Source organism: Chrysemys picta, chromosome 20, assembly GCF_011386835.1.
Source record: "Chrysemys picta bellii isolate R12L10 chromosome 20, ASM1138683v2, whole genome shotgun sequence".
Taxonomy (NCBI): domain Eukaryota; kingdom Metazoa; phylum Chordata; order Testudines; family Emydidae; genus Chrysemys; species Chrysemys picta.
Window position 1 is genome coordinate 20,542,210 of NC_088810.1, and position 25,420 is coordinate 20,567,629.

The 25,420-nt window shown below is 48.5% G+C and overlaps 1 protein-coding gene across 1 annotated transcript; it reads left to right on the forward strand.

Moving 5' to 3' along the window:
* The first annotated feature begins 219 nt into the window (after window positions 1-219).
* On the forward strand, window positions 220-25,407 carry MEX3A (mex-3 RNA binding family member A). Its single transcript, XM_065574457.1, has 2 exons — window positions 220-836; window positions 16,494-25,407. Exons 1-2 carry the CDS (start codon window positions 374-376, stop codon window positions 17,597-17,599), a joined length of 1,569 nt encoding a protein of 522 aa, XP_065430529.1. The 5' UTR covers window positions 220-373; the 3' UTR covers window positions 17,600-25,407.
* Window positions 25,408-25,420: the final 13 nt, after the last annotated feature.

Below are 25,420 nucleotides of genomic sequence, written 5' to 3' on the forward strand. Positions count from 1 at the left end.
GGCTGTGTGGGGGAATCTTTTCTGTGCAAAGGTGGGAGGGGATCCACATCGGAGTGGAAGTGCCTGGGAGAGAGAGAGAGAGAGAGATCAGGTTACAGAAAGGAACCGAGAGAGACAGAGAGAAAGGGGCTTGGCCAGTGCGAGGGGAGGTGGGCGGAGGGTCCCTTTCTCTCTCTCCCTCTGTCTGTTTCTCTCCCTCTGCCTTTTCCCCCCTCCTCTCTCTCTCTCTCTCTCTCTCCCAAGCTCTTTGTTCCCCCCCCCAACTCCCCTCCTCTCTCTCTCACACTCCCCCCCCCCCGCCAGCACCACACACACACACACCCTCCCCAACCCACCACCACCACCCAACCCCCCTCTCAAGTCTTTGTTAGCCATGCCTAGCCTGGTAGTATCAGGGATAATGGAAAGGAACGGGGGTTTCGGCGAGCTAGGCTGTTTCGCGGGGAGCAGCAAGGACCGGGCGCTGCTGGAGGATGACCGAGCTTTGCAGCTCGCCCTGGACCAGCTGTGCCTGCTCGGGTTGGGGGAGCCGTCCTCCTCCTCCTCCTCCTCCGCCGCGGTGGGAGCGGAGGACAGCAACAACAACAACAGCCACCCGCCGCCGCCGCCCCAGCCGCCCCAGCCGCCGCCGCCGCAGCCGCCCCAGCCGCCGCCCCCGCCGGCCCCCAAAGGCTCCGCGACCCTTTCGTCCTCCGCGTCCCCCGCCGGGGCGGCCGAGACCAAGTTGTGCGCCTTGTACAAGGAGGCCGAGCTGCGGCTGAAGAGCAGCTCCAACACCACCGAGTGCGTCCCCGTGCCCAGCTCCGAGCACGTGGCGGAGATAGTGGGCAGGCAAGGTACGCGTGGGAGTGGGGAGGGGGGGTTGTGTGGGGGTGCCCTAAGCGTGCCCTGCTCCTGCGCCCCCCCCGGCCGAGCGACCCCCCCTTCTTAACCTGCCTCCACTGCTCACTCTCCCCCCTCTCCCCTCCCAGACACCCCCCCCCCCAGGGCTCGGGCTCCTCTGTCCTTCCTCCACGCCCCCCATCTAGCATCCCACCTAGTTCTTTTGTTAAGATGGGGGGGGGGAGGCGTAGAAGTGGTAAAACTTAAACCACCCGCTCAGTTGGCATCACTTGGGAAACACCCCCCCCCCACACACACACACACACCGGTTTTTCCCCTTCTTTGGGGGGGGGGCGTGGTGGAACTCGAAGTGGGTTTTAAAGTTAAATAGTGTCCGCTTGAGATTATCTTCCCTCCCCCCCCCCGCCCCATTCTGAGGCCTCCTCTCCCATTGTTATCAACTAGGTCCATCTATTAGGAGTATTTCCACCCACCCTCTCCGGTGCTGAATAATGGCCACTGCAGGGGGAGGGAAATGCTCCCCCCATATCCCTTCTCCTTTCCCCCCCGCATCCCGTCTCCTTCCCCCCATATCCCTTCTGCTTCCCCCATATCCCTTCTGCTTCCCCCCCCGCACCCCTTCTCCTTCCCCCCATATCCCTTCTGCTTTCCCCCCCCGCATCCCGTCTCCTTCCCCCCATATCCCTTCTGCTTCCCCCCCCATATCCCTTCTCCTCCCCCCATATCCCTTCTCCTCCCCCCCCCGCATCCCTTCTCCTTCCCCCCATATCCCTTCTGCTTCCCCCCCCGCATCCCGTCTCCTTCCCCCCATATCCCTTCTGCTTCCCCCCCCCCGCATCCCGTCTCCTTCCCCCCCATATCCCTTCTCCTTTCCCCCCCATATCCCTTCTCCTTTCCCCCCCGCATCCCTTCTCCTTTCCCCCCCGCATCCCTTCTCCTTTCCCTCATATCCCTTCTCCTCCCCCCCGCATCCCTTCTCTTCCCTCCTCCCCCCATATCCCTTCTCCTTTCTCCCTCATCACCCTCCAAAGTGTTTCCTAATGCCAAGAAACAAAGAGGGGAAATCTGGCTGTTCCGCCCCCGGGAGAAATAAAGCTCACTTCTGATCCCCCCCCCCCCCCCCGACTGAAACGAGAAGGACTTCTCTGGGCCGAAGTGAATGGAGGGATGGTCCGGAGTTTGTTTGTTTGCTCGCTTGCTCTAAAACCCGGCCGGATGAAATCTGGAGGAATGTGTGTGAGATCATTCCGCTCGTTCGGGGGGAAAAAACCCTCCTTTTTGCTACTTTGCTGGTGTGAAATATGTCTCTCCCCAGCCACACTCCCTGCCTTCCGGCTGGGGAGACTCGTCTGCTCATTCCTTCCACGGGGGCAAGGCGGGGCGAGGGGAAAATCCCCTTTGTTGGGCTCCGTGCGGGAAGTCGAGGGGTTGTGCTGTGGGTTGGGGTGGGGGGGGGGAGGCGTTCTTAAGGCCTATAAAGGATTCAAATAACAGATTAATGAAAGTTGAACTCTTTCTGGAATCATGTGACTGGAGGGTTTGGAATTTAACAATCCTGCTTGTGCCCTATTCTTCATTTTCCATCCTCCTTTTCTATCCCCCCCCCTCCCCCCAGAGCTGACCAGAATCTCTTTGACAGTGATGCTTTTGTTCTCTTTACGGGCTCCATTCGAAGCGAGGTAGAATGGAGGAGGGCTTAAAAAATTATATATATACCACACCCACTCTTAAGTCGCCCATCTCTCCCCCTCCACCCCCTTCCAGTCTTCCAAGTAGCAGGATTATTGCTGGAAGCCATCAGTCCGGTGCTAACGCAGGGTTAAAATTAATACGTCTGGCGGAGAGAAGTTTTATGTTGTTTGGGGTGGGGGGGGGAAGCAGTGTGGGCTAAGTGGGATGTGTTTTTTGTTTCTAAACAAGTAACTTGATGCACTGTGTGATTGGTAAAAACTGCAGTTCAAAACCCAAATGCCTCCTTTTGGGTCTTGAGTCAAAATTGCCATGAGCAGGCAGTTCTGCTGTTGGACAGATGTGGAGAGAGTAGAAAGGCAAAGGGGGTCCTTTCTTGAGGTTGATGCTCCCAGAGGGGAAGGTGTGGGGGGGAATTAGAGAGGGAGAAATATGGATGACTAATGGTTGTGCATGGTTAAGTGGAACATGTATTGGAACAATAGGGCCTTCGGTGGCTTGACTTTCTTCCGTGAAGGCGAGTTTTAGGCCTTTTGCCATCAGTGAGGTGCCTGCTGCCTTGAGAGGACCCCAGCGTGGGCAAAAGTGCCTCAGGGGTCTGATTTCGGTGTAAACCTAGGGCAATTCTATTAAAGTCAGTGGATTTCACTCTGGTTTCATACCACCAAGCTCAGAATCTGGCCCAGTGTCTCTGCGAATAGAGGGGATGGGGGTATGTTGCTACCAAAGAAGATCTCCCTGGGCCCAATTCTCAATGGCCCCACACCATGTGAAGTCATTTACACCAGAGCAGAGTGAGCGTGGGCAGCAGGGTAGTGTTTGCACCAGTGTTAACGATTGCACAAGGTGCTGGGCAATGGAGACTCAGGCCCCCTTTGTTTAATAAAGTTAAAAGAGAGAGAGATTTGTTAGGCCGAATCAAAACTGGACATGTTCTATGGTGCCAGAAAGATGCCTGTGTTGTTTTCTGTCTGGGTAGCATCGCTGACCCAAACTCTAAAGCAGAGGGGTGTGTTTTGATTTGTTTTGCATGCAGCAGTGTGTGTGTTGTGAATGGAGTGATGGAAGGCAACACAGAAACCTGCTGCAATTCTCCCACTAGCGGTTTGCCTGTGGGGAGGGAGGGTTGCTTCCAATGTCTGGGAAACTGGTAAGTATCCATGGGCCAGATTCCCAGCTGGGGTAAATCAGCATTGCTCCATCTAAAGTCAACATGACACAGTTTCAGCTGGTTTAAATCAGTTTCACTCCATTAAAGTCTATGCAACCACACTGATTTACCCTAGCTGCGGATCTTTCTTTCTTTCTTGTCTAATTTTATGCCTTTGGGGGTCTGTTTTTTGTTTGGCGGTTAGATGATGGAGTACAGGTTTCCAAAAGTGCTGGGCATCCGTTGAGGACAATGGGTGCTGCTTGGGTGCTAGGCACTTTTGAGAACCTGGTCACTTTGGTTAGGTGAATGGGTGCTGAGTTCTTTTGAAAGGCCTGCCTGGAGTCTCTAGAGAACCCACTGCATGAAGATTATAAATGAGGTCCCTTGTTTAATAGAGTGGATGAAGCCAATGCAAGCCTGTGATACATTAAAGGGGAATGGTTGCTTTCAGTGGATATCTGAGGATAAGGAGATAAAAATGTATGGAAAAGAGATATAAATATCCTTAAAAAAAAAAAAAAAACTTGTTTGAGGATTTTTAATCAAAACCAGTTTTTCTTTTAAACTTGACATTGTTCCAATTAAATACATTGCTAAATTTCTTGATCTTTAAAAAAACTTTTCCCAGCTGTCAAAATGCAACTTATTAAAAACGTACACACACAGGGCCTCTTTGCACACTTCTGGCAGTGCAATGTATGCCCACTTTAAGACCCGTTTGCACTGCCAGAACAGTGTAAAGGGATCTTAGTGAAAATGAGAATCAAGCCCCATGTCTTTTTATTTGAATGGTTATAACTCTCTTTGCAAAGTGGTTTAATTTGGGGGCGGGAGGGGTGGATCCAGTTTGAATGATAGACGCTCCAGGAAATAAACTTGTGCTTGATGGATATGCACGTTCCATGGGAACTGCTAATATGCCCTTAAAGAGCCAGTTGCATTCTGTAAACTGCACTTGAGTTGTGGTGGTGCCGGTTGCTGTGCTGAGAGCCTCATTAATGATGCAACCCCAGGCTATGTGGGCTGTGGACTTTAAAAGGGACAAGATTCTGAGTCACTGGGACACTGGCTTTTTCCCTGGAGAGCCTGGTTTTTGGAGGAAGCGGCTAGCCATGTACATAGGGCCGCCTCCTCCCCCATCTTGCCACAAAGGTCAGCAATCAACCTGGATGTCTGGTGGGATGAGCCAGTTGCTGCCTTTTTAAATCAGAGTGGATGGAAGGAAACCAGAGAAGGTTCGACAGGGAACAAAGTAATAATGATTCTTGAGAGTGGCATTTATGAACTCCAAGTGCACAGGGATTGGAGGGGAGGCAGAATCCACCCCCCAAGCCATGGTCAGTACCTGGACCAGCCAGGTATTCCCTTCCACAGCTAGAGTGGGAGCAATGACCCCTAGGCAAACCCCTACTTGGCTGCTTATGGCCACTGGAGGTGCAAACCCACTGCGGGCACCTCTGCCTGGCCTGGCCCCCAGTTCAATAGGTTTGCAGCCTTTGCAGGTGACTTTGAAGAGCAGAGAGACCAGAGTTGCAAAGGAGAAGGCTCTTGTGCCCAGACTGTCAAGATTGTCCTAGAGGGGACTGATGCCAGATGAGAGTGGAGGGGAGCGAGAGGTGTGACCCCTGGCTACACATGCCTGGGTCTTTAAAAGGGACAAAATTCTGAGGCGCTAAGACACCTGGGTTCTTCCCTGGGGAGCCCAGGGCCCAGTTGTGGAAAGGCCCGAGAGAAGCAAGGAGCTGAATTTTTTGCTGGGGTAAATTGGTGCCATTCCCACCCACAGGGAAGGTAGGCCCTGGGGCTGGCTGGGGGCTTCCAGTTTTTGAACAGCATCCTGAGCTGATAGGCAGTCGCATTTCTTTGTATGTATGGTGGGGGGATGGGGGAGGATTAGGTTTGCTTTCTAATGCTCCCAGCGGTAGGTTTGCAAACTCTGCGCCCCCACCCTGTCTGAGAAAAGAAGTCCTCTGTAAGATCTAGGTATAATTATAATAACAATGAATAAAATATCATTTATGATGATGATTTATTATTTTATTAGCAATGGCAACATCCTTACTCCCTAAATCCGGAGAGACTCTCTAGTGAAGCCTCTCCCCGCCTGCTCTTACTCGCCCTGTTGTCAACAGAGACGAGATTATGCTGAGAGGGAGCTTAACATAAATTGTGCTTTCTTGGTGAGGTGAAGTCAAATAACAAGAGGCCCCAGTAACCCCAGGTGATTGGGCTCTTTGTGTCGCTGTGAACATGCTCTAACGCTCTCTGCATTTAAAAATAGTCCGAGGGAGCCTTTTCATTCAGGCGGCCTGATGATTCTATCTCCTCCCCTCCGCCCCCCATGTGGAGGTGTGTCTAAAAGAATCAGGGAAGCAGCTCTGGGTCAGATCCTGCTGTCTGCTCGGCCGTGGAAATCCCAGATTTAGCTCCTTTCGGTGCAGTGGGGCCTGATTCTCCCTCTGGCAGTGCAAAAGGGCTTTAAAGTGGGTGTAAATTGGGCTGTGTGCCCGAGCGGGGTCAAGGAGAATCAGGCCCATCTTAGTCTGGATTTACACCAGTCGATGCAAGAGGGGAATCTGCCCTGAGTGGGTCTTGAGAACCTAACCAAAAGTGTGTGGCAGGAGGAGAAAGTGAAGCCTGGAGAGACAAAGGGAATTTTCCATGTGTTGGGCTGGCTGCTGGCTGTGCTACTGCCGACCAAATGAACCTCGCTGCAGAGTGGGGTGGCTGGAATCTAGGGCGGCAGGAAAACATGTTGCTGTTTGGTCCTTGGTCCCCTCCCTCCAGATTCCCCACCACCACCACCAATTTCCCACCTTTGTCTGGCAGCCCCCCATCCCTGTGCAGTTCTCCTGGCCCCGTTCTCCCAGCGAGGTCTAAAACATGTGACAAAGTCAGACGTCAGGATTGCGCCATGCGGGCACAACAGTGACACACCCACCTTACCCTGCATGATGATGCCTTGCTGTTTGAGATCTGCTGCCGAGGTTGGGTTTTTCTCTAGCATAACTTCCATCTGCAACACAACAAGATGGTGATTGTTTGTGGTGTCTTGGGGTGTATATGCGTGTGTTTGTTGAATAACTTCAATCAGCTATGCAAAAAAGGCCTCAACCACACGGAAATTCAGTGACTGCTTATTTTGGGGTGTGTTGGTTTTTCTTTAACACAACTTGCATCAGCAGGGCACTAAGGCCTCGCTGCAAAGAGATTTAGTTGTTGTTTATTTGTGGTGCTTTGTGTGTATGTGTTTTTCAAATACAGTTTTCATCAGCAACGCAACAAAATCTCACCCAACAGTTAATTAGTGGTTGCATGTCTCTGGTGCTTTGTGTATGTGTTTTGAACTCAACTTTCACCAGCAACGCAACAAAGTTTTGCCACACAGATATATTTGATGGTTGTTTATTTTACAGGCCTCTTTTAATGTTATGAATATTACAGATAAGGGGCCAGGTCCTCATTTTCTCTGAGGCCCCTTTACGCTCCTCTGGCCGCCTAAAAGTGCCTTAAAGCAGGTCCATACGTATGTAATTTACACCAGAGCGGTCTAAAGGGGCGGCGTGAAAGAGAATCAGGCTGAAAACTTTTGTCTGTGGGAATTATTTATATCTTAAAAATATACGTGTGTGTAAAGACCAATAGTGATTTGATGGGATCTGTTTAAAAACCTCAGGACCAGATTAGCAGCTGATGTAAACTGGCATAGAATCATTCGCTCCTTGATCTGAGAGTCTAACCCCCTGGCTTCAGTGGAGTTAGACCAGTTTACACCAGCTGTTGGCTTCAGTGGGGCTAAAGCGGCTAAGGATCTGGCCTTCAGTCCTTGGAAATGAAAAGCTGCATTTGGCTATCAGTGACATTAACTTTGGATTTACACGGGTGTGCACTTCCAGTGGCCTGATTCTCTTTTGCCCCGCGCCTTGCGTCAGCATTTACACCCAAAGTGAGTGCATCTGTCATTTAGATCCACTTTAAGGCCCCCTTGACGCTGCCAGAGCAGTGCACAGGGATCTTGGTGTAAACAAGAATTGGCTCTCAATGGAATCACACTGGTGTAAAACCAGTATGAGAAGAGTATTGGGACCAGTGTGTGCAAACGATAGCATGTTACACCCACACTGCGCTGATTTACTAACTCCTCTAGGTGCAAGGCAATGACAAATCAAGCCCTTAATCTCTGATCCCTCAACTTCCATGTATTTTTGGAGCAGGCTCTTACATTGGGGTAACAGAGAGGAGAATTTGACTCAGTCTATCCCAATCTTCCAGCATTTCTAATCACCATATTTGGGACATAGCCAGACTAGACTGTTTAGCTGGAGTTAACTGATTACCAATTGCCTCCAGTTAGCTAACTCGTTTGTAGGTGCAAGTCTGGACATGCCGCAAAGGTTTGTTCTCCGACAAAGGTTTGTAGTTCAGTGAAATAATTTACAAATTTGTTAGTGAACTTGAGTTAATTGGCGATCAATGAACTTGAGTTTTTTTTTAAAAAAAAAAACACAACCTGTATAGACAAGCAAGGGCTTATTTCCCTTCCCAATATAAAAACCTAGCTGACAGGGATAAATTAGGTGATGTTTGTGCAATGCCTTAAAGAGTACTGCCCTATAGAAATGTGCTGGAGGTTCTCTTCTCGACTTAGTTTTACATTCTTAATAGCGTAGTGGGTAATTCTGCCCCTTTACTAATCCACTAACTAAAGAGGTTTGTTCTGTGTTGTTAGAGATGAGAAAAAGCCTTGAATAGCAAAAATGGGGGAAAGGAGTGTATGTGTGTTGTGGGGAAAGGAGACCCTCCTTATTGCTCATTCCAGCTGGGATGAATAGAGCTAGAGCCTGACCCGGCTTTGTGCTGCCCAAAAGTGCACCCACTGAAGTCAATGGAGTTAAACCCCTCATTTACACTGGCATAGAGTGAGATCAGGATTGGGTGTGGGCTCAGGATTAGGGCCCCGTCATAGGTATAAATGGATAAATCAAATATAAGAATGGCTAGATTTTTAGCGGGTGTAATTCAGCGTGGCTCCCTTTGGAAGTCAATGAGCTGTTTACATGAGCTGCGGATCTGGCCCATTGGCCTGTGAGGGGCCTCCTGGCTTAATGGTTGGGTGTAGGTCAATCTTGTTTCCTGTGTTTTTCAGTTTAAAGCAAAGGTTCCCCCATCTGTCTGTCTCTGCAAAGCCAGCTCTCCTGTCTGCAGGCCGCTTGGAGACCCTCCCTCCTCCCCCCTGCTTCTCACACCATCAGCTGCACCATGCGTCCTTTTGTCCGTTTCCAGATCTTCCCTCCCCCTTTCTCCTGTGCTGTCTCCTTGCCTGTGTCCCCTTTGCCATTCCGTGCGTCTCTCCTTCTCCCCCGCCCCCATCACTGTTTGTCTCTCGCTATCAATGTAACCTCTTCCCACCCGCTCCAGCTTATATGATCTTGTTCTACATTTGTCCCCATTCATGTATATCTTGCCTTGGTTTCCTTCCATCTGTCCCCAGCGTGGAGCCCCCTTCCTTTGTCTCTGCCTGCATGACCCTTTGCGTCACCTGCTTGATTGTTTCCTACCAGGCTGGGCCTGGATCTCCCTCCATCTGTGTGCAACCATTGTCCCAGGTTCTCCTGTTAGCAGATCCCAGGTCCACCCCGGCAAGTGCGTAACCCGACATCCTATTTTGGATGCAAACGGGACTCTTGCTCCTGGGATGCAGACCTGTTTACCTAAATACCAGGGCGTTTAGGCAAACATAACTTCAGTCCCACACAATAGGTGGACGTTCTCCCCAAGGGAGAAGCATGTCCTTAACGATATAATGGTGGGGTGATCTCCCACAGGACATCATGGCCTCTCAGTGAATCTTATGAAGATGGCGAGCTCCGTGGGATAGGGACTGTGTTTCTGTTCTGTGTTTGTACGGACCCGGATCCCTGACTGGTGCTACTGCAGTACAAATAGTAAATAATAATCAGTCCACGTGAGCCATTTTAAACCTTGACTGGACAAAGCACTGCAAATCTACTGCAGGGCACAATCTCAATGGGGAATAGCATCAGGCTAGATAGCACTCAGTAGGGTTTCTAGCTGGCCTGGATTTTCTGGGAATTGTCTTGATCTTTCTCAGGGTTGCATCTAGCAACCCCCCTCCATGGGGCTCCGTGAAATCAATGCCTTGGCAGAGAGTTAGGTGTAATGCAATGTTGTCACATTACTTATTGTGCTAGGCTCTGTACAGATTCATCGTAAGAGACAGGCCCTGCCCTAAATAAAGGACAGCGGAATATTTTCCCTAGAGAGGCTAAGTGACCTGCTGTAACTCATATTGAGAGTCTGTGGCAGAATTGGGATGTAAACCCATGTTTCCTGAGTGCCAGGCCAGTGCCTGAACCACCAGACTATTCTTTATTCATGAGCTAGTGATGTTTCGATGTGGAGTCATTGTATTTCATAGCCACACATTCTAATCCAGCCCACATGGTCGTGTTGCACCGTAGTTGACTAGCATGATGTGGTGGTCCAGTATGCTTTATATGGTTCAGTCACTAGCTAGGGTTGCATAAACAGTCTACCACTATTGCCAGCTGACAGAGGGCACATCTACAGGGCGGGGGAATCCCACAGCAGTGACTCTCAGAGCCTGGGTCAGCTGTTTCAGGCTTGCACTCCTGAGCGAAAACGAGCAGTGTAGGTGTTCCAGGCTTCAGTGAAACCCAGCGACGGGGCCGTATCTAAGAGCCCGGGCTCCAGCCTGAGCGGGAACAGCTACACTTCTATTTTTATCCGCGTCGCACAAGCCCGAGTCAGTTGACAATGCAATTGCTGCTGCAGGTCTTAAAAAAGGAGGAAAAAACGTGGCTGTACCTAGAGTTATCCTTGCAGCTCAAGTGGGTGGCCTTGCACGGAAGGGGCAGGGTTCAATCCTTGCCGCTGACCCCGGCAAGGAGAGTGTTACATCCGTGTAAATGCTGTGATGTCACCATAAGCCAGTGTCTTGCTAGACTAACTCCAGTCCAGAGCTCCCAGCTCAGAAACTTGCTGTTACTTATTAGGAACTATATAAATAATAATGTTCCAGCCTACGAGCTGAGGAGTCCCAGTTTTTTGGGTACTGAGCACCTCTTTGTAGGCCCTGGTGTGTTAAAGGTGTAATGTAAAGGGAGGAAAGGAGGTTGGGACCGGAGGGCAGTAGAAGGAAAGGAAGTGGCTTATCTTCCAGGGAAGGGGGTTACAGAGGTGGTGGAGGGCAGTCTCCCAATACAGATAATGCCAGTCAGAGGATCAGAGCCTTGTCTCCTTGCTCCACCAGGAACCCTATTGGGCCAAGTGCTCCATTGTCCTGCACCTCATGCAGTCATTTGCATCGGTGCGAAGCCCTACAGACAGTTCTGAGATGGAAATGACTGCACGAGGCGTGGCGCAGCAGAGACTAGGCTGCCCTGAAGTTTGCTTTAGAGTTTGGGGCTAGAATGAGCTACAGAACCTCCCGCTGGATTGTGCCTGATTTCCATCTGAATCTGCTGGGAAGGAACATGGGGCCAGATATTTTAAAGGGCTGATTCCCAGGCGAGCACCTTAACCACACCACCACTGTTCCTCTGTTCATTGGTTATGTTCCGATGTGATGTCATCTCACTTGGTGCCACTCAGTCTAACGCAGCAGGGTGTATTTAGGCCCCTAACAGTGCAGATAGGCACATAGTGTGATTTACATAGGCACTTGGGGGAATTGGGTGCCTGGGTGCTTTTGAAGATCCCACTAGGCACCTACCTCGATCATGAGGCTCCTAAATACCTTTAACATCTAACCCTTGGTCTATCTCAGGGGTAGGCAACCTATGACACGCGTGCTAAAGGCGGCACGCAAGCTGATTTTCAGTGGCACTCACACTGCCCGAGTCCTGGCCACCGGTCCTGAGAGCTCTGCATTTTAATTTAATTTTAAATGAAGCTTCTTAAACATTTTTAAAACCTTATTTACTTTCCATACAACAATAGTTTAGTTCTATATTATAGACGTATAGAAAGAGACCTTCTAAAAACGTAAAAATGTATGACTGGCACGTGAAACCTTAAATGAGAGTGAATAAATGAAGACTCGGCACAGCACTTCTGAAAGGTTGCCGACCCCTGGTCTATCTAGGAGGTACATTTTTGGCCCTCACTATAGTATCTGAGCATCTCACAATCATTAATGGGTTTATCCCCATTTTACAGATCATTTTCAAATCTCATTCTTTCCCTGGTATAAGGCTATTTGTACCATGTCTCCTTCCTATATCAAACCACCATGAATCTCCTTTCCCTCCCTTTGGAAAGACAGGAAGCAATTTTGGACCAAGGGCGAGGGGACTGGTAATGGGGTAGGTACCCTTTCCCGTTTAGGATGGTGTGTAAATCTCACCCAGGTTGATTATGACCAGAAGCCTCGCAACTGTTCCGTGGCCTGTGTGGAGTGAGTGTGGTGGGGCTAGTCCAATTCCATACCAGAAAAACCACCAGGCTGCCTGAGTAGAGAAGCTGAGTGACTGGACCTTGGAGATTCAGTTCTCCTCTTTGCTCGTTGATGGGGTTCCTCTAGCGTCTAGGATATTGACAGGCAAGTAGTTTAGGAAGGAAGCTCACCTTGCTACCGTTCATGCTGTACTATCAGCGGCCAGGGCTGTTTATTTTGCATATCTCACCCCTCTGAAATTCATCCAGGGCAAAATGCGGCCCCCTCTGTGGCAGCAGATGCTGCAGATTTGAGGCTGTTCCACAGGGAGATTTGGGGCTCACGGGCAGGGCCCAAGCCTCAGGCAGTCCTGCGCTGTGCACTTCTTCACTGCGGGGCTTTGGAGAGCGGGGTGGAGCTGGTAGATGCGCTGATCCCGCACAAAGCCTGGGGGTGCAGCTGCTGGCTACCTGCAGGCTTGGTGCTGCAATGGGAGAGGGAATGGTTAGCCCTAGACAAAGTGAAAAGAGGAATTTCTAGGTGAGCCGCAGCTTGGCAGAAAGGCTGCGAGCCAGCTGGTGAGATCATGTGCCCTTGGAGCACTAAACCTGGCCAGTGACTGGTCTTTCCAGGAACTTCAGGGTGCGGGCAGAGCTGATCATCTGCAAGTTTTCAATACCAGCATAGCAGTGGCAATGCAAGGTTCTACCCGCCACCCCAAACGTACCACGCTTGCCAATGTGCCTCAGCTCTGTCTGAAGGGGATCATCTCTCTGACCGAGAGGGGCACATTCAATTCTCTCTCCACGGAGGCTGACAATAAGGGATCCAGTGACAACACCCGGTTTTGTGCTGCTGAGACCTGCTGAACTCGTTTCTCACAAGGAACCCAATAGCCTCCAGATGTTAACAACACTGGGTCACTACCAAAACGATTTGAACGGATGGGTTAGAGGTGAAAGGCTCCATCTGCCATCCCCCTTGAGCTTGCCAGTCCCCCGGCTTCGTTATTTCAAACAGATCAGTGCCTGACATGATTTGTCCCCGAAGTTGAGATGCTTTAAAAAGGAGTTTTTAATAGAATCTCTGTCCTACAGGAATGCCCCCAGGAAGAATTTTTCTTTCAACTTACAAAGGACACATTTGTTTTTCAACTAGTAATTATCCCTTATTGCCACCTAGAAGAAGGATGGTCTTGTGGCTGAGGTGCTGGGCGAGGACCCGGGACATCTGGTTTCCTGCCTCCACCACACACTCCTGGTGTGCCCTTATGCAAATAATTTACTCTCTGTGCCTTGGTTTCCCATCAGTAAAAGGGGGATAATAATTGTTCCTTTGTCTATTTACATTGTAAGCACTTCAGGGCAGGGATTGTCTCTCACCATGTCCCAGCACAATAAATCCCAATCTTGGGAGGGGCCAGAGATGCTACCATAACAGGTAATCTCGAAGGCCTAGCAGGCCTACTGTATCTGTGAGCCAAGCCAATGGAAAGTGGATAAAGGTTCATGAATTGTTACAATGACCTGTTACATAAAACTGTTTTAAGAAAAGATTTAAGGAGACAGAAAGACTGAATTAATTTCAGCAGAGGGGGCTTACTGATATTACCCAAGGACTGCATTAAGATTATGACCGGTAAACAAGGGGAGCAGCGGACCAGAAATTAATAAGCCAAAACTGGTGCTTTGGAACTTAGGCCTAATTGGTGGGCGAAATAAGGAGAGAATGAGCCGTTCCACCCATCACGCTTTTTGGGGCACTAAAAAGAGGCTTGGGAGGAAAGGGAACTGCTACAACCATTGTGGCTGCAGTATAGGGATTTTTACCTTGGTACTCCATTGGGGACGCTTGGCCACCATCGCTGCTCCAGTGGGGAACCCAGGCTCACACGAGTGAGATCCTGCTCTGTCTTCCCCTCCTTCATGTGTCTTTCTGTCCCCCACTATATTCCTTCTGTCCTCTCTCTCTCTCTCTGCTTTTTACTTGATCTTGAAGTCAACTGTACCACACTGCAGACTGACATAAGGCAGTCTATTCAGTCCTGCAAGGCCTGAGATGGACTGGGAGAGGGACCTGACCAGATCAGTGAGATGATTGGAGGTGAGGCGGGGTTGAGAGCATCCATTCCTGACTGACCTGCCACCCTGTACCCTAAAACCATGGACAAAACTGTATTTTCCCCATGTTGCCCTCCTCTCCCTTCTGTGTTGAGGCTATCATTTCCAACTCAGAACTGAACACCAGAACTAATCCTTTTCCCCCCACCAAGGACTGTCTGACAGAATAAAAGTCTTTAACCAGTATTCGTCCTCTTTAAAAAGCGGTTTTGATTAAATTTGTTTTGCATAATCACTCAATCTCAGTTCCAACGCCTTTTGCCGCCTTTTGATTCTTTTCCTTTTGTGTGTTTCAATCAATACATTTCTAACCTTTGGCGTGAATTTCCTAGCATGTTTGCCATGGTACTTAGCAGGCTCTGTATACCAAACCCCAGAGGTTATTTAACACTGTTTTATGTGGGACAGTGACAGACAGGGTCAAGTTAACAGCTTTAACTCTTCGGGCCCATATATTCCATCTAAATTAATATAACAAGACTCACCACTGGCTCGCCCCCTCGTCGCTGGATATGACATAGCAGCTCTTTCCTCAGTAGCACTCCCTGCCAGTGATCACTCCAGTCCTGCAGTGGGTTGTCTTTTGCTGCAGTTCAGCTCTTCGGACAGGCCATGTTTTTAATTCCACCCCTTCCAGGGTAACAAAGTCCATTGTCCTCACGTGTGGTCCTCAGTCCAAACTCTCAGCCCCTTGGCCTTACCACCCTTCGCTCAAGGGTTTAAATCATCCTTATCCCCTTTTGTCGGGGGGGGGGGGGCGGGGGAGGCTTCATGCCATCTTCCCACTGGCTGTTTGGGGAACCCAGGCCCCGCCATTTGCATTATCCCTTCCTCACCTCTTCCTCCTGCTCTCTGCTTCATGCTTTCCATCATGCTGCCCCCTAGGCCGGGACACTTTTCTGCCAGGCACCTGATCCGTCCTTTAAACCCATCTCTTCAAGCAACCCACCTCTTTTTCACCACTAATCTCCTCTCCCAACGTTACGTTCAGGAGCTGGACCTTCAACGTGCTGAGAGGGGCTTAGCTTCCCTCGTCTGCAGTCGGGGTCCCGTTATTCCCCCATGGGAGTCAATGGGATGAGGCCTGTTAATGTCAATGGGAATGACGGGTCGCCCCTCGGCGCATTAGGCAGGCTGAATCCTGCGTTGCCATGGGAGCCGTTTAATCCCCCTCAGGGCCCAGGCAGTGTGTAGGGAAGAGGACAGGGTTCTCAGGGTGACATGATGGGACACCTGGCCTGGGGGAGAGGGGGAGAAGGGGACCGGGGGCACAAGCCACTGTGGGGCAGAGGGCAGGTGATTTCCTGAGGCCTCTACATGCAGTGTTTATGTGGGGGGCAGGGGTGGGGGCCTCTCCCCAGTGTGTGGCTGAGAGGGGTGGGGGCCTCTCCCTCCCCTCTCCCCAGTGTGTGGCTGAGGGGGGTGGGGGTCTCTCCCTCCCCCCTCCCCAGTGTGTGGCTGAGGGGGGCGGGGGCCACTCCCTCCCCAGTGTGTGGCTGTGGGGGCCACTTCCACCCCAGTGTATGTCTGGGGAGGTGGGGGCCTCTCCCTCCCCACTTCCCAGTGTGTGGCTGAGGGGGTGAGGTGGGGGCCTCATTCATTAAGTGACCTATCCCTGCAGTGGTGAAATGAAGCTTTCCTCCCCAGTGGTTGCATTAGCCCCTTCCTCTCCTGGGCTGGGGTTGCTGGTCTGAAGATGGTGCCACCACCAACAGTCACCAGCCTTGCCTGGTCGCCGGGGGCTGAGGGTCAGGGCTGATGTAAGGGGGAGAGAGGAGGGCAATTGTACTGGGACCCTGAGCTCAGGGGGCCCCCAAAACACTTGTGATGTCTGTGCAAATAAAATGAAATGGGGAGAGGATGAGGCCCCAGCGAAGGATGTACCAGAGCCTCATATTTCTCTCAACAGACCTGCTGGGTGGAATCGCTACCCAGCACCCGCTGCTGGGGAGGGAGGAGTCGGGGGAGGCTGCTGATCATAAAACGCTGAGCTATATCGCGTTAAGGCCCTAAATTTCTGGGGGAGACCATTGGACAAACTGGTCACTATGCACAGGCCTGGGAGTGTAGAATATATGTCTCTGGTCATTTGGCCCCTGGCAGGGCTGGGCCTTGAGTGGGAGGTTGCTTGGCCTCTGATGGGGCTGGGCCCCAGGGTAGGCCTTGAGGGAAAATTGAGTCCCAGGTGGGGTTTTGTGCAGAGGATGTTGGGGAGAAGGCCTTGACTCTAATCCCTCTCCCTTGTTTTCTTTCTTTGCTTTTCCCCAAGGCTGTAAGATCAAAGCTCTGAGGGCAAAGACCAACACCTACATCAAGACCCCGGTGCGTGGCGAGGAACCAGTCTTCATGGTGACGGGGCGGCGGGAAGACGTAGCCATGGCTAGGCGGGAGATCATCTCGGCAGCTGAGCACTTCTCCATGATCCGGGCCTCCCGCAACAAGGCCGGCACCACCTTTGGCAGCGCCCCTACCCTGCCCGGCCAAGTCACCATCCGGGTCCGTGTACCCTATCGTGTGGTGGGCTTGGTAGTGGGTCCCAAAGGGGCCACCATCAAGCGGATCCAGCAGCAAACCAATACCTACATCATCACACCCAGCCGGGACCGGGACCCCGTCTTTGAGATCACAGGAGCACCCGGCAACGTGGAGCGGGCCCGGGAGGAGATTGAGACCCACATCGCAGTGAGGACGGGCAAGATCCTGGAATACAACAATGAGAATGACTTCCTGTCCAGCAGCCCTGACTCGGGCATGGAGAACCGATACTCAGAGGCGTGGCGGGTCCACACGCCTGCCCCAGGCTGCAAGCCCCTCTCCACCTTCCGACAGAACAGCCTTGGGTGCATCGGTGACTGCTCTGTGGACCCGGTCTACGAGACACCCCGACTGAACGACCAAAATGACTTCAATTATGGTTACCTCTTTCCTAACTATGGTGTGAACAAACAAGATCTCTATTATGGGGTGCCAGAATCTGGTGCCCCCATGTGGGCCGGGCAGGAAAACACCAACCCCGTCTCAGTGCTCTTCTCTAAGCAGCAACGATCCGGCAGCACCGGCGCCGTCCATCCTAACTCGCATCGCTCCCCATCCTCTTCTATCCAAGAGCCTAACCTCTCTGGGCTCCCCAGAAGGTCTCCAGGGGAACCACTGCAAGGATTTTCCAAGCTGGGAGCCAACACCACCGCCCGGACATCCATCTCCAGCAGCCGGGAGTGCATGGTGTGTTTTGAAAGTGAAGTGACGGCCGCCCTGGTGCCATGCGGCCATAACCTCTTCTGCATGGAGTGCGCTGTGCGGATCTGCGAGAGGACCGACCCGGAGTGCCCGGTTTGCCATGCTGCAGCCACTCAGGCTATTAGAATATTTTCTTAAAGAGACAGGACGGGGTGGTGGGGGGAAGTGGGGACCGAAATGGGGAGGGGGTGGGAGTCCAATAAAAAGATAATGATGATGATAATAATTAATGACATCTGAAGAATAAACAAATGAATGAAAGAATAAAATAATTAATTTAAAGAAGAAGAAAAAAGAAATTATTTTACGAGCAATGTACATTATTTTTTAAAAAAAGAAGTGAATAATAATAAATTAAAATGAATAGAAAAGCCAGAAATTTTGAAGGGCAAACGATGCTCCAGCCTACGATGTCTTTTTAAAACAAGTACTCTGAACGCACACTTGGATCTCGGAAGCAAAGCGGTTTAGTTAATTTTTTTTTTTTGTGGCGAGACAGGACTCACAGCTCTTCTGCATTGACCAAGCTTGGTCATCTTTATTTGACCGAGACACCAGGGGCACGTGGAAAATGAGGGGCTTCCCCAACAGCTCTTCCTTCCCCACCAACACTCCCTCTTTTAACTTGGTCTGCAGCTGCCCCCCGCCCCCTCCCGGGGACATCAAACCAACTGGCAGAGGAGAGCTCGGAAAGAAACAAACAGAAAGAAAAGAAAACAGATGGCAAAGGGGGGAAAAAGAAAGAAAAAAAACATCAACCTCTGGGAACCTGTTAGAACGAGGGCACAACTCTATTACCTCAAAGATTTTAAAAAATACAAACAAAAAAAAAAAAACCACAAAACAGCAGCTAAAGAACTTTTATTGTTTTCCTTTTTTTTCTAAAAAAAAGAACATTGAAAAAACAAATAAAAATGACGCCGGTGAAACTGAAGAAGGTTTGGAAGAACCTGTAGGAGTCACACTGGGTGCTTAGCATTTATTTTATTATTCTGAGCCACCGCGGAGTTTGGAACTCTGTTTGTTTTTTTTGTTTTTTTAAAATCCAAACTGGGATTTGTTCATCAGTTGAATCAGGAGTCACTAACAGGGTATTTCAAAACCAGTCTTGAGTTCCCATCCAAGGGCAAGGATTGACTTCCATGTTTCCATAGTTCACTCTTCTTTGCTTTTTCCAAGTGATGCCAGCTGCAGCTCTACACACAGCTCTACACACACACACACACACACACACAGCATTGTTTTTTTCTTAAAGTACACACACACACACGCTAACATTCTTTTCTTTTCTTAAAAAAAGTATACCGCACCAAAACCTAAGAAAGACGATCATGCAATACAGGCGATGAGCCCATTTGAAACCAACATGCATCCCGACAGAAAGCAAAAAAAAATGAGTTTATATATATAATTTTGTCGTCGTCGTTGTTTTTAAACTGGACCAAAACTTTTGTTACCCAAAACCAAGTGGAAAATTTAAAAAAAAAAAAAAAGGAAGAAGAAAATATTTCTTTATGGACCAAAACCTCTTCAACTGTCCTTAACCTGGATCTTCCGGAGGTTGCCACTTTTATATATTATATTTTTTTCAGAACAAAACAAAAAAATAAATAAATGAATTGCCTTGTTGAACATCCTTTTAATCGTTTGAAGACTCCTGGTTTTGTTAAATCAGATACTTTTTAAACTGTTGGGAAGTGGGAGAGACGGGCTTCGAATCTGGCCTCGACGCCAATCACAATCCAGCATCTTAACGTGATCAGGTTTGTTCAACCAGTACCTGGATGCCAAATTGCCATGGTGGCAAAGTTACATGTGTTGGATTAACCTACCAAGTACCAATATATATATATATATTTACCCCCACCCCATTCTCTTCCTACCCCCAAATTACTTCTACTCACGAATCCTGGACCCTGATTTAGAACTGTGGACCAACGAGCTTAGCAACTTGGGAGAGACAGTTCTGCGGCCAAAAAGTAAATAAATAAAAATAGCCAGAGATGTTCTTTGATTTACAGGAGACTTTAATTTCATCGTAATGTGCTTCCTGGGACTATCCCCTCTTCCTCTTGGTTCCTTGCCACTCGACCCCAACTGAGCCCCTTTACAATTCGTTCAAGACATCCTTCGGTCACATACAGGGGGTGGATTGCTGATACTGAGGCAGGCCTCTGTTTGGACTCTAGGCTCGGAAAAGGTCCATGTATGATCTTCAGATGTGAGGTGGAGGGGCGTGAAATTTTGTACTTATAACACTTTGCATTGATGGTGGATTGTTATACAGGGCAGGGGATAGACGGCGGTAGGAGGTTGTGCTCCTAGCTTCTGCAGCGGATGCTGATAGAAAATGTTGTACAAAAGGGGACACTGTCATGTCAAAGTTATGACCCCTCTTCTTCCCCTCACAGCTTTAACAAACCTTAAGTAGCCTAATTCTCCATTGCCCTGCACCTTCTGCAGCCATTTATACCACTGCAAAGAAGGGGGCAAACTGCTACCAAATCATTTCCATAGCATTTTAGACCCACTTGCTCGTGTCGTCGTTTACTCCAGTGCTGCAGGGCAATGGCGAATTGGGCTAGTTGCCTTCCATAGGAGCAAGAGGCTAGTACCACTCAAATCTTGAGGGCTTATATGGTGGTGCATGGGATTCGGGCTGTCTCCAATGTGCAGCAGTGAGATCCCCTCCCAGCCACTTCAATGGAAACACGGCCTCAGTGAAAACTTGAGGATCTGTCCTGTTCTGACCACGTCCTTTTCAGAAAGGGTCCAGTTATTATTTGAAATCTAGATTTGTTTCGATCCCAATAGAAGAGAAGGAAAGGTAAAAAATAAGTTTTTCTTTTTGGGGAGTAACCTCCACAATTCTGTTCCTCTTTGCGCAGACCTTTCCTACTGATGTCAGGAGAGTGGTTGGGGGGAAAAGCGAGTTGGAAATCAGACCACCCTTCCAAAGGGGCGTTCAGAAATATCTGTGTTGGTAACGGATGGGATTACAACGCAACAGCCGGTGCTTCCCTGGCTGCGTCCCATGGGGCCAATATCTTAGTTGAGTGACTAGTCATTATTGGCTAAGTGAAGTCTGTTCGTGGTAATGTGAGCGAGTTTTTGATCAATGTTTTTCTTTGATGCCAGGTTGTGAAGAGCTTTGGGTGGGGTGGGATGGGGTAGGGTGGGAAGATACCTGGACTGGGGACCTGGGTGGGACGGGGGCCATATTCTAGCACTGACCCTAGGGAATGGTGGGGAGGAAGGTCTGAGAGCTTAGACTCTCTCCCTCCCCTTCATGAAGTAAAATGATATAAAAGCCTCCTGCATGCTGAAAATGTTAGAAAAACCTTTCTAAAGAAAACAAAAAAAAAAAATCTAACCCAAACAACTATCCAAGGTTGCCGATCGGAACCAGGAGGGGAAGCCATCCGTATGGCCAGTAGGCAGCCTGTCCATATCTCCATGGACTGGGCATTCCCACTCCAGCTTCCAAGTTGGCCTTTAATGAAATCTTTAGTTCCAATAACCTTTATATATATATATATATATATATACACACACATATACATATATATTAAAAGAAAGCTTGATGTAGCAGTTCTAGTTTATACAGAGTAGCAGTATTGCGACCTGTTTTATTTTGTTCTCCCTTCCTTGCCCCTCTTCTCCCTCCCCATATTTTGATGTAGCAACTTCAGAAGAAAACAGGCTGCAGGTGCACCAAGAGCTACCTCTGGTCTGAGAGGGGGCTATACTTTGGGGGGGAGGGAGGCACAGGGGGCCTAAATCCTCTTGAACGCCTGTAGGGGGTATCCAACTGATGGAATGCCCCAGGCCCCGTCTCTTAGTAGCTCGCCAGGACCCCAACGTGCGGCAGAGCATAAATTTGAATAACTCCTTATTTTCTTTTTAAATATATGTATATATATTAAAAAAAATCTTTAAAAAAAAAACCCACAAAAAAAATAAAAAAAATCAACCACACAAAAAATGCCCATGACCTTAACTATTTGCTCTGACTTATACCTTCCTGGATAGGTGACTAGAAATGGCTTGTTGGTCCAATTCACCAGCAATGAGGATAAAAGAAAGAAATGCCCCCTCTCCAGTCTAATCTGTCTGTACTGGGTTTTAGTTGCTAACTTACACTCCGTGTAAATCTGAGTGGGTGTATTTGCGGTGAGGGGTAAGATACTGGGTGACCCATCTTGCAATTGTTACACCCGTGCAAATGTCTTTAGTTTAGACAAATCCTTAGTGTCTCCACCTCGCAATCATGGGAGAAGGGACGTATTTTAGGACTCCATGAGGCACTATTTGGGGTGCTAAATTTATGGGGATCTCCCTTCCCCCTTCCCTCCCCTAAAACATCCCTAGTGGAAAGAGGGCAATGTTGGACTGAAATGGAACCCAGCAAATGGGACCAGTATCGGGTCTCATTTGAGATGTTCCACCCTCTCCCCACCTCAGGGTTTAAGAACAAAAGGAATGCTCAGTGGGAACTGGATCAGTCCCCAGTCCTGCAAACACTTGCACTTCGCTATCATGAGTCATCCTGTTGTAATCAATTAGGCTACTAGTAATAGTAAAGTTACACATGTGCCTAAGTATTTGCAGGATCGGGGCCTTAGAGGGTAGGTCTCTACTAATGCTGCTGCGGCTCTACCTCTTGGCGCTGCTGGACAGGCTAGAGGTGGGTTGCAACTTCAGCATCGGGCGATACTAGATTCCAATGGGCTCCTGGGAGAAATGGAGCAGGTGGGGGCTTGACCCTATAGAACAGCAGTGACCATATAGAACACCTAGGGAGTCGCATGAGGGGCTTGATCCTGTCAAGGTGCTCAGCGGTGCAGGCACGTGTTTAAGTGCTTTGCGGGGCAGGGGGCAGATTGCACAGCAGAGGGCAGGACAGAGCCCTCGTTGTGTGTTAGCGGCCAGGCCTGCGGGGTGATGGAGTCAATAGGAGGTGAGATGGCTCCGATACCATGCTGATGGGCGCGCTCCCAAAGAACTAGATCGATTAGATGCATAGGTGGATGGGGAGAAAGGGACATCTCTGGTACATGGGACCTGACTTATGCAAATAGTCCTTAACTCATACGAGTAGTGACATTAACGTCAATTGGACTTGAGAGTGCTGAGCCCTTTCTCCTGAAGCGCTCAGGACCTGGCAGGATTGGCCCTTAGGAGTCTGAGTGGATAGAGAAAACAGGGACATATCTGGTACCCAATTCAGCAGAGCCTTGGGACTTAAGCACATGCTTTGTTGAACAGGAATGGATTTAAGCCTGTGCTTAAAGATAAGCACACGCTTAAGTGCTTTGCCTAATCCTGCAATCTTTACTCACCAAGCCACCTTCAACAAGTAGTCCTGATGGGCGAGTAAAGATTTTCAGGACCGGAGGGGAGATCCCTTGGTGTTGTATATGGTACTGCAAGGTTTTGGCACAAATCACCCCTTGATGGTGGACTGTGACACTAGAAGATGGGGGCTGTGACAGGATGTTCAGAGGAGGGGTTAATTCATTAATAACATCTGCTTTGCCTGTGAAAGGAGACACAAATATGCTATGTCTTTGGCCATTATTTTAGAGGTATCGGGGAGGGGTTGTGGGGGTGGAGGGGATGACTTGGGGAGGAGGGATGATAAATGTAACAAAGGGGCAGGGAGGGATATAAAATATACTGTGATATCCTCATCATCATAAATTATATAGAGAATAGTATGTATTATAATACATAAAATTAAAAAAAGAACCAAAATTGGATTTATATTTAATGAGGAGATACTATAAGAATATCTTGTCCTAGCTCCCATTTGCAAACATATTTTTCAGCTGGAGGGATATCTATTCTTTTTTCTCTTTTCTTTCTTTTTTTTTAAATCTCCATACATGCAAAGGCTAAGACTGTTAACATTCAGAACCTCTTAAATCGCAAATATTCAACTTGCTTATTTGGTGTTTGACTTTTTATTTCGGTTCGTTTACAGGCGTTTTTTAAAAATAAAAAGAGAGAGAGAAAGAGGAGGAAAAATAAGATTTAAAAATTAGAACATTTCTTTATAATTTAATATTCTATTTTAATAAATGCATTTATTACATGTAAATGTAGCAAGGAACTGGGCTAATAAAAATACTTTTTATTAGGTAATTTATTATAAGAAAAAAAAAAGGATATTTTATTTTATGATAAAGTGATCCTTAAAAAGTTTAGAAGGGTTAGAATATATGTAGGTTAAAAAAAATACATTTGTATCCAGAGTATTGCTTAAAAAGTGTTTTTAATATATGTTTCTTTTTTGTGTGTGCGTGTGTGTATGTAAAAGGTGATAGTTACCGTGCAAATGGCCCTTCCCTGAAATAAAAAAGTTACACAAAGTTGTATGTATTTTAAAAAACTTAAAAATCAGAGAAGAGAAAAACCACTATGAATTCAAAATCTTGCTGCCATTTAAAACCCCAATCCTCCGAACAGCTCCTCATATGTGTCACTTCACGTATAGGGGTAATCCTACTGCCTGGGGGAGTAAAGTTATCAGCAGGCATGAATCTGCCAGATTGGACCCTGAGTCATTGCAGGATCGGGCCACAAGCCTTCGCTAAATCAGTGGCATATTTCACTATGGCTCCAGTCCAGGAACCCATCCCTGTATGGGAAAGCACTTAAGCATATGCTTAATTGCCAGTAGAGTCAAGGGTTAATCATGTGCTTGAGCCTTTTCCTGTCTGGTGCAATCATGCTGTCATTTCAAGCCCTGATTCAGTGAAGCACTTAAACACGTTCTTAAGTCCCGTTGACTTGAGCAGGACTTAAAGTTAAGCATGCACTTAAGGGCCTGAGCCAAAGCCCATTGCGTGAATTCCTGGCCTCACTGAAGTTCTGCCTTTGACTTCCGCAAGGCCCGTTTTTCACCCCTTTGGATCAAGCCCTTTGTGAGGAGCAGAAGCTTGACCCTGAGAACTGTAGGGAGCGGGATTATTGATTTACCACAAGAGCCCAATCTTGCAAACATTATCAGGTGCCTGTTGTCATAAGTGGTTCCGCAGCGCCCAGTAGCTTTTACAGGACGGGGGCCTTAATGCAGCCTTCTTAGATTATAGTAAGTGATACGACCAAGCCAGAAGGATGGGGAAGAGGGTACGCAGAATAGAGCCCGGTCTCTATCTTTTTTTATTTGGATTTCTGGCTACCCTGACCTTGCCCTCTTTTGACCCCCTACAAGCTAGAACATTAGCAGCACTTGGTGCAAAAACCTATAAAGATAATGCATCCTCTTTAAGAAAACCGTGGGCTTTTGGAGGGGAGGGTGGGCATGTTAATTCCCCTGCCCCCTTTTAGCCATTAAGGTCCCGATCCAGCAAGGCGTATGTTTAAATCCATCCCTGGTCAGGAAAGCACTTAAGTTTTAATCGTGTGCTCAAGTGTTTTGCATGATCTTGGCTCAAGGACCTGACTTGCAGAAGTGCTGAGCACTCTTGACCCCAGTACAAGTCAGCGGGAGCTGGGTTTTTTTCAAGGCATCAGAAAGGTGGTAGTGGGGTGTTTCTAATCTGTTGCCTTCTAAAGAAGCATTTTAAAATAAGACTTGTTTGTTTTTAACCAAAAAGAGGGGGGGGGGAAGTTTGAGTTGATGGGTATAAAAATGTTAAAATAATAATAAACATTGAAATTTATTTCATATAATCCTATAGAAAAGATTAAAAAATAAATAAACTTAACTAGTTCATATAGTAGATGCTATCCATATTGTTTTATCTATAGTAGAGGTGATGATCCCAGACAGAACAGAATGTAAATTAGACTTGTAAACAAGGTCAGTTGTTACTGTTTTAATTTCCCCACCGAGTCCATCCATTTTTGCTCAGTACTATTTTCTGAAACTTAAAAAAAAAAAAACAAAGCACCTAACAAAAATTCAAACCTCCGTCTGGTACCTTCTGTTAATCAAAGTCCTGAAGTTAT